This window comes from Chrysochloris asiatica, unplaced genomic scaffold (assembly GCF_000296735.1).
Source record: "Chrysochloris asiatica unplaced genomic scaffold, ChrAsi1.0 scaffold00054, whole genome shotgun sequence".
Lineage (NCBI taxonomy): Eukaryota > Metazoa > Chordata > Mammalia > Afrosoricida > Chrysochloridae > Chrysochloris > Chrysochloris asiatica.
The window spans coordinates 5,413,869-5,423,756 of NW_006408572.1; the positions used below are offsets into that span (position 1 = coordinate 5,413,869).

A 9,888-nucleotide genomic window follows, 5' to 3' on the forward strand; every position below is an offset into this window, starting at 1 on the left:
GATGATGCACGGAGGGAATTGGAACCATGGCAATGAGATGATATACGATGGAATGAATGTAAAACTAAAGTTCTCTCATGTAAACTATCATATAATTCACAATAAAATATTTTTTTAAAAATGTATCATGGTTGAGGCGGCGGATTATTCACGGACTAGAAGGTACACATGTTAACGTAAGTGACAAGGCAGGCAATATACAAGAGGTAGGGTAGCAGAAGAAAGATGAAAGTAGCAGGAGACACAGGGAGGAATGAAATGTTAAAGTGAATGGAGGTCAATACTGTTAACTGTTGACATATGGAAGGGATTGCAACCATTGTAATGAAGCAAAATATATGATTTGCTGAATATAAAACAGACGGATCTATTCTATAATCCTTCACTGAATTCACAATAAAAAGTTTAAAAAATTGAATTAAATTTTAAAAAGAAAAAAGGAGTCTTGGAAACCCTGTGGACAGTTCTATCCTGTCCTGTAAGGTTACCATGAGTCAGAAATGACTCCATGTCAGTAGGTTTGGTTTGGGTGCACAGCAAATAGATATTAACTACCCGTCATCCCTTGCCTTTCAGTCAATTCCCATTCATAGTGGCCCTACAGGGTAGGGGTGAGGAACATGGGGAACATGCGGCCCATGGGCTGCATAAGGCACTCAAAATCATTTGGCTTGGCCCTGCCAAAGCAACCACATTTCCAGCCATCATCACATTGAGGGTGGTGGTATGCTATAAAGTCAGTTCAAACTCACAGCATCCCTGCATAGGGTTTTTGGAAGCTGTTAATCTTCACGGGAGCAGAAAACCTCATCTTTCTCCCACAGAACTGCTGGTAGTTTTGAACTTCTGAGCTTGAGGTTGGCAGCCTGACTCATAACCACTATGGGGTGACTTAAATTAGTCAGTCCAAATATATAGTAGGCTAATTTTTAAGATGATAATTTTGTATGGCCCACAAACAATGTTATAAATTTTGGCAGAAAAAAGGTTCCCTGCCCCTGCTATAAGGAACTAGTGGTTACGAGCCGGGCTACTCAAGGTCAGCAGTTCGAAACTAACACACCAGTTCCGCGGGAGACAGATGAGGCTTTCTGCTCCTGCAGAGATTGATAGCCTTAGAAACCCTATACTGGGTCACTATGAGCTGGAACTAACACCACGGCACTCAACAACATTCCTATAGTGCATGCATTCTAGCCACAAGTTTAGCACTGAATTTGTATTCTTTGCATAATTCTTTAAATGCATGACTTTCTCCCTGTTCTGCTTGAATTACATCCATCAGCAACCCCACACACACACACACACCCCACCCTGGTTTGGAGTTCTGGATAAGCGCTCCATCTCAAGGTCGGTTAGAACCCCAAGGTTCAAACTCACCAACTGCTCCCTGGAAACCCTACAGGACGGCCATGAGTCAGAAAGGACTTGATGGTACTTAAAAACAATAGCAATCCCAAGCCTTCTACAGTCAGACTCACCTACAAGTTCTTAAACGACACCGTCGTAGCTGGGTGGGTGGGCAGGCGGGCGGGCGAGGGGTGCCTGTACAATCAATCAATATTTCAGTACTGCTTTCCCAGAAAACACTACCCTCTTTGTTGACATCAGAATAAAAGAGCTCCTAGCTGGTAAGGAATCATTACCACTATTACTTTACTCAATCCGTCATAGTGAAAGTGGAATCTTTCTTTCATGCGGTTGCTGAATATTCATTAACCAGAAGTTCTAAAGACCAGGATAAAAAGAAGCGGATCCATCAAGAAGTCAAATTCACACCACACACAAAGAAGGGAAGGGAGAAGAACATGGCAATACCCCTGGAGAAGAACGCAAAAGGACAGCAAGGACCCCCCGAGGTACTTCTGCTAGCCTGCACCCCTCTCCCAGGGTTTCACAAAAGTCAGTTTGGATTGCATTAAAAGGTTAATGAGACCAAGAGGCATTGTATTTCTAGACTTTTCACCGTTTTAAAACTCCAGCAATTTTAACTGTCAAAATTTGAATGCTCTGACAACATCCCAAACCCATTACTTAACCAAGCCTTACTTAAAAAAAATCTTTTTACTCCAATAAGACAAGACTTAATCCCTAATGTGGCGCTGTGGGTTACTGCTCAGGCTGTAAAGTTGGTTTGAACCACAAGGTCAGCGGTTCAAGTTCATCAGCCGCTCCTTGGAAATCCTATACAGGGTGGCTCTGAGTTAGTCAGAACCAACCCGAAGGCACTAACAACTATAACAACAGGATTTCTTAGCCTGGAACGGTCACACACAATGTCATGTCTGTTTTAAAATAATTCAGTAAAACCCACATTTTATTCAATACCCACTCAGCTTGGAAAAGGTTTTGTGAGATATGTTCACCTTCTCTGAAGCCAGACGATAGGTGAATCAGTTTCAAAGCTCCCCGGGTGATCTGAAGATGCTGAAAATCACTAATCTGAACTAAGGGAATGACAACCAGAGGAAAAGAACTGATGTGAGGACAGACGGACGGACTGACGACAGTGAGGCTAAAGTCCTGGATGACTCTTGAGAGTTTGGCTGGACAGAGGTGTCATTAATTATCAATGTAGAAGAGAAAGCTCAGTAAACTATAAAGCACAAGATGCAGAATTGTTTGAGAACCTTTGAACCTTGTCCTCTGTAGTCTACAAAATCCTTAAGGCTGAGGCTGTGCTCACTTTGTATCCCTTGCATAGCTGTTGTAAGTACCATCAAGTCGGTTCCAAGCCAGTATGGGGTTTCCAAGGAGTGGCTGGTGAGCTTGAAACTGCATATAAACCATAAAGCCACACCAGGACTCCTTACATAGTAACTAACATCTAATATAAATGAGATACATGTTTCCTGAATGGAATTCACCTCTGTTACATCTTGTCTGTCTGGATCTTAAAGCCAGGGTGTGTCTTCTACATTTTCAAAACCTCACATCCAACAGCTCTGATCACAGGGATAGTTTCATAATATATAACTAGCTGATTTCCAAATGCCTGTCTGACTGGAAACATTTCCAACTGACTGCTAGATATAACCATTTGAGGTACCTCAGGGCAGCAGGCGTACCCAAAACTGAGGTCAAAGTATTTTTTCTCAAACCCCTTCTACCTCTTATGGTTATCAGTCCAGATGTGATTCCAGGCACCCAGAGTAGAAGCCCTAGGTCCACTCTGATACTACCTTCTCATCAACATTCAAACAGCTTTCAAGGCTTGTCTTCCATATCTCCTGCAGGCTCTCTGATATCAGTCCTCACCAGCCCTAACACCCCTACTAAACAAGTACATTCTTCACACTGTGCTATCTCCACATGTACTACATCACTCCCTCCAAGCACATCAGTACCCTGGTTGATTGATACCTTTCAGTAACCTCCAATGACCCACACAGCAAAGTCCAAAGGCTCAGCCTGGCCATCAGTACCCTTCATAATTTGACCCTTACACATTTTCAACTTCACATCTCACGATTTCCTTTACCTAGAATAGTGGTCTGTCCCCACTCTCAAGTTGCCATCAAGTTGTTCCAACTCATAGTAATCTTACAGGACAGAGGAGAATTGCCCCATAGGATTCTAAAGCCATCAATCTTAAGGGAAACAACTGCCACATCTTCCTCCCAGGGAGTGACTGAAGGTTAGAATTGCAAACCTTTTGGTTAGCAGCCAAATGTTTAAGCACTGCACCTTCCTGTGTCAAAATCCGCGTGCCACCAAACCCACTGCCATGACGTCGATTTGGATTCAGTGACTCTAGGACACACTCTTAACTGCCCACAGGGTCTCCAAAGCTGTCATTTTTATGGAAGCAGACTGCCACATCTCTCTCCCAGCTAGTGGATTTGAGCTACCGACCTTTCGTTTAGCAATTGAGTGCTTAACCAACATACTACCAAGGCTCCTCTCTGTATCAAAAAGAGGCTGACTTTTCAGAGTTCAGGCTCTTCCTGGCCACCCAGGCCACATTCTCTACCACTTCCCTAAAAAAAGCCCTTCCTAGTCTGAATTTTCAAAGTAACTCCTACGCATTTTTCACCTTCTAGCTGACAATGTAGCTTCTTCTCTCCTAGACTGAAGAGTTCCCGATGGCCAGGCTCTAAAACTCACTGCCACCGAATCAGTTTCAACTCAGTGGGTTTTCAAGGCTGCAAATGTTTACGGAAGCAAACTGCCACATCTTTCTCCCTCAAAGCACCTGATGGGTTCAAATCACCAATTTTAAGTTAGCCGCTGTCTGCCACTGCTCCACTGTATCACCAGGACTCCTGTGAACAGACTCTAGGTCTGACTGCATCTATTTAAACCCACACACCAGTTCTCTCTCTACCCTCACTCCATGCTCATCCCATCCTCCTTCCTACAGTGCCTCATTAGGTGGAGTTTAGTAAATGCAGCAGGTCTTGGCCTATTAATGTTCAATAGGACAGTCGGGGTACGGAGCGATGCCTCACTTTCTGGCCAGGACAGTAAGTGATAATACCTCACCTACCTAAGGTGCCCACCCTGTCAGGACTGACTCCTCCACATTCCAATACCATTCAGCAGCTTGGCTCTCACACATCCAGTCACTGCAGTGAATGGATAAACTTTATTCGTGAGTGGGAAAAACAATACTAACAAAAAAGCTACCAGCTACCACTGGTGACAAAAGTTCAAGGCAGGGAAAAGAAAGGAAAGGTAGAGAAAGGGCTAGGACTTTGGGGGTAGCCAGACTGTATGTGATTATTAATGACCTGAGATATTTGTGGAATGAATAAAGCAATAAATGAAGAGAGACCTTTTAACATGGGAAAGAGAACTAAGTTTCTTCTCTTTATTTTTATTGGCCTATGGTGCTGCGCTGTAGGTTAATTCGTACATTGCAAAGTAGGTTTGAACCACAGGTCGGCAGTTCAAGCTCACCAGCCGCTCCTCAGAAACCCTATACAGTGCCACTGTGGGCCAGGACCTACTCAACAGCATTCAACAAGAACAACAACAAACATTTATCAAAATGTGAGTTATGCATTGGGCTGTTCACCACACGATCAGTAGTTCAAATCCACCAGCTGCTCTGTGAAAGAAAAATAAGGCTTTCTGCTCCCATAAAGATTGACAGTCTTAGAAACCCTATACAGGGTTGCTAAGAGTTGGAGCTGAATTGATGGCTCACACCCACCACACTGAGTAAGCATTTCCTGGAATCCTGCTGCCTGACAGCACTTTCTGTGATGATGCAAGTTCTACACTCTACGCTGCCCAGTGGGGAACACACTGGCCACAGGACATTAGGCAATTGCAGTAGGGCTAGTGAGACTAAGGAGTTGGAATTCTTTATCATCATTATTTGATGTTGTTGCAAATGTACACAGCAGAGCACACACACATGCAACAACTTGTACACTGGCTACACAAGGGGGTTCAAAAAGGTTCTGGAAAAACGGAATTTTCCACAGATTTTTTGAAGTCCTCTCATATTCTTCAAGTTGGGCACTCCCACCCTCCCTCTCCAAATAGTTTCTCCCCAATGAACATAATCTCACTGTCCTCTACATTCTCTATGTCATCTTTGAGTTGCTGTTGTCAATTTGATCCCATATATGCATAGTTCTTAAAAGAGCACATTGCTCAAGGCAGGTGTTCTTTACTTGGCAAACTGATGTGTCTGGTTTCAAGAAGAGATGCAGCAATCTTCTGAGTTTCAAGGCTTAAAGATTATCTTTAAGCAATAGTTTTCAGGGGTTCATCCACACTTCAAGAGATATTTTTGGTTGAAGGTTTATGTTCCGCATGTCCTTTTTGATCAGGATTTTCCTATAGAATCTTTGATCAAAATGAAGAACTACACTTCAAATTTTATTTCATTTAAATTTAAATAGCCAAATGTGGCTAATGGCTACTGTTCTGGTCAGTGAAAGATCAGAATACGGAACTTCTTTCTTTGCCTTAACACTTTGATCCTGACAATATTATGAACGTTTCAGGATTATCTCAAAACAGATACATTTTTGTCAAAAGGATTTTCCTGACCAAAACCCATTAAGCTAATAAAGATCCATGATCAATATTCCAATTTCCACTTTTTGTTGGAATCAAATCGCCTGACACCGCACTGAGTATTCTTTGTGCGTTACTTCTGAGGCTCACCGTTGCCTACGAGGTAGAGATCATCCACCCCCATTTGAAGGCTGAGGAAACAGGCAATAAACGAATAGGCCTGTGATCAGAGTTTAGGAAAACTACAATTCAAATGACTAGAGTCTGAAGTTTTTCACAGGAGAAAGATGAGGGTTTACAGCCTCAGGAACCTCGGGAACTCTCTGTGAGTTGAAACTGACTCCATAGCATGTAACCACCACCATATCTAGCAGAGTAGGAGAGACATGATCAAGTTTATATTTTCAAGGGAATAATGGAAACTGTAAATAGGCTGTGGTAGTGGCTACAAATCTTTACAGGAGCAAAAAGCCTCATCTTTCTCCCGAGCAACAGCTGGTAGTTTAAAACTGCTGACCTTGCGGTTAGCAGCCCAACTCATAACCCACACTATGCTACCAAAGCTCCTTGTAAATCGGCTATATGGAGGCAAACCTAAGGAGAAATATAACAAGAGGAAGACCATGTAGAAGCCTGTTAAAGCAGTTCACTGGAACAAGGAAGGAAGCTCAGGTTAAGAGAGTAGCCAAAGATGCAGTAGAAATGCAAATGACGCTTCAGACAGACTTTAGCTAAATAAATGTGTGGTCAAACCAAGAATCATGGATGCACAGCAAGAAAGTTGGTTTCTTAAGAAGTCACATGGGAAGTTACACACAACTCAGTCTCTCAAGGTTCTATTTTATTCCTAGGTTCTGTTTCCCTCATGCTCAGCCACCCAATCACCAGTATCAGGTAAGTTTCTACCAGGTAAGAGTGTGCTTACAGATACCCAATTATCATATGACACACATTTTTGTGACTTGTTTATATTTAAATGAGTATCTCAGATCAAGTATTGTGTCCCGGAATAACTCTGATTAAAGTAAATCAGCATTAAAGGAGCAATACAACTGTAAGATAATTTCTAGCTAATCTCTTTCCTATGCATACCAAGCACCATCAATTTGAAGAGCTAGCTGGCCCAGAAAGCATTGCTCAATTCTTCTAAGTCAAAAATTTGCAACATTATTTAAGAAAACTTTAAATCAGAACATAAGCCATAGAACTGAGACACAAAAGATATAGGAAAAAGTGTTTAAGTCAGAATCTCATGATTGAGTTTATCTATCAACTGCCTCTTGGCAATGATGATGTTTTTGTGTGTTTGTTTTAAAGCACTTAATTCTACTTGTTAAATGTCTCTCAAGGTCACTGTAACACATTATCTCAAAGCATTGCAGGATACCAGCTACGGATCTCAGCCTTTATGAGCTCCTTATGACAAATTTGACTGCAAAACTCATGCTCTGCTGCAGAATGAAAATCAGCTCCCCTCCACAATCAGTTAAGGTGGCTGCGTAAGGAAAGTTCGGAGGTTTAAGTCCACCCAGAGGTACCTCAGAAGAGGCCTACAGGTGCTTTACTTCTGAAAAAATCAGCCACTGAAAACCCAATGGAGCCCAGTTCTACTCTGACACACATGGGATGACCATGAGTCTGAAGCAACTCCATGGCAAATGAGTAAATTATTCCCCCCAAACGCACCTCAACTTTCCTTCCTAAAGTGAAAGAGCTGGACTACCTCCCTCAAGGCGTCCTGAAGTCTTCCAGCCCACCTCTGTGCTTGGCTGCCCACTGTGTAAAGCACTCTTTGATTTATACAAAAAAGGAACTTCGTGGAATGCCTTAGTTTTCTTTCTGTTCCCTTTCTTCGTCCTCTGCTTTCATACAATTAACATCCATATGCTGTATTCTTCTCTGGGTCAGACTGGTAGAAAGAGCAAAGGCAAAAACTGGGTGTCAGTCCCAGTTTTGTCTGAAACTACCTTCTATCCCTTATCTATCAAGCACAAATACCAGACCTCCATCACAAAGTTGTTTGAAGTCCAATCCCAATGAGAAAAACCTGAAAACCGCCATGCACGGCCAAATCTAAGAGGAAAACAAAATCGAGTTCAGGTGAAGCTTAAAACCAACAGGACAGGTGGGGACCAAGCAAACTACAGTCACTCAACCATCAGCAGTTTACTCAAACAAGAATTGTCTTCCTCCAACATTGGGGTGAATAGAATTATACTCGCCAGATCCAACAGTGTCCCTGCATAGTCCCGATGGAATCGCTCCCCATCTTGGGGGCTTTCTTTCCCCCACTTGTACAATAAAACTTTGGCAACAATGAATATTCGAATATTGCTGTTAAAGGAAGCAGAACCTGAGATGCCAAGCTGCCTTTCCCTGCAATAGTATCAGAGAAGAGGACTGGGCTGGAAGGCAAAGGTACAGGGTTTTGGTTCACACCAGCTCTTGCAGGCAGTGTGACCTTGGACAACTCCTTTACTGAGCAAATCCCCTCCTTCCGTCCAGATAGGTAAACCCTGGGAAAAGCATCCCGTCGGCCTGCAAGCTGAGGGCCCAGCGACCACAACAAGCGCCCGTTTGGCGCATTGGCCAGTTACAGCCCTGACGCTCCCCCCACCCTCACCCCGAAAGATTCCAAGCTCGTCTGCAGCATAAGGATGTACCCCTTCCGGATGCGGGGCGTGCCAGGACAGCAGTTTCGATTTCCTTACGACAAGGATTACTTCCCCGCCGTCCCAGCAACGCCGGCAAAGACCCCAGGGCTGCACTCAAGTCTCCGCACCGGACCTCCCAACCCGGCTCAGCAGCCAGCCAAGTCCCGAGGGGCTGGGAACAGCGGGAGGGGCGTTGCCATAGGAACAGCGCTCAAGACCCCGGCCCAAAGAGACCATGAGAGGAAGGCTCGCGAGACTGCTGTGCCCCATGCGACCACGCCCGGCCTGCTCCTTCCAGGGCTGCTTCGCACTACCAGCAGCAACCCCATAGCTCCGCGGCTTCCCGCGCTGCTCCACGAAAATCCTACCTTCCGCCATGTCGGGCCCAGCCCTGCCTGCAGCCTCGCGAGAAGTGCGCCGCTCAACTGGGGCGGTGCGAAACGGAGGTAACAAGTCTCGCGAGAGACATGAGGAGAGGCGAGGTTGAGGGAGGAGCCTAGGGAAGAAGGTTAATGAAAGTAGTTCTAGACAAGGAGCTAGTTCTAGATAAGGGAAGAAGCAAAGAACCTGGTCTCTTTTCACCTGGTACTTTCGAGCCCTGGGATTTATCAAACACTAACTGAGCTCCGTCATATTTCATACCGTAGACGAGGCACCGAAAGGACGGACATAACGATTGTAGATTTCTCTTTGGGAAAGCTTGGCTGTAGGGGGTTGAGAAAAGGTCAGAAACTTAGAACCAATCAAGAGGGAATGGCTAGTGATGGTTTATGGTTTCTGGGCGGTGCAGGGGATGGGAGTGATGGTCTGTATGAGCTATAGGACCCAAGTCACTTATTACTCTAAATAATACATTAGGAAACATGAACATGTATGCAGATGGATATGAAAAGAGAATAGCAGGGAGATAGTGCTGGCATCAATTCTGGGGGTGACGCAGGTAAGCAAGGTGTTCTGAGACAAATGAAGGAATTTGGTAGAGGAAGCTGAGGTTGGAAGGCCTGATTCCCAATGTTTTGCATATGTGTGGATTAGTCACTTTCAAGCAGAACACTTAGATGAAGAAACAAAAAATATGAGTTACAGCATTTGTCCAGCAAATTTATGGGCAAGAAGACATTGAGGATTCTATGAGAATAATCAAACTCATTATTTGAGCTGAATAACTCAGCTCAAATAATCAAACACAAGCATCCCTGGTGGTGCTGTTGAGCTGCTAACCACGAGGTCGGTAGTTCAAACCCACAAGGCACTTCCA

General features: G+C 44.1%; 1 protein-coding gene across 1 annotated transcript in view; it reads right to left on the minus strand.

Moving 5' to 3' along the window:
* ANKFY1 (ankyrin repeat and FYVE domain containing 1) overlaps window positions 1-9,270 on the minus strand; it is a 105,975-nt gene extending 96,705 nt beyond the window's left edge. Inside the window, exons 1-3 of the mRNA XM_006863474.1 lie at window positions 9,213-9,270; window positions 8,999-9,126; window positions 8,700-8,738 (exon numbers count right to left, since the gene is read on the minus strand). Coding sequence (XP_006863536.1) covers window positions 8,700-8,738; window positions 8,999-9,126; window positions 9,213-9,270 — 225 coding nt within the window. The remainder of the gene's footprint in view (window positions 1-8,699; window positions 8,739-8,998; window positions 9,127-9,212) is intronic.
* Window positions 9,271-9,888: the final 618 nt, after the last annotated feature.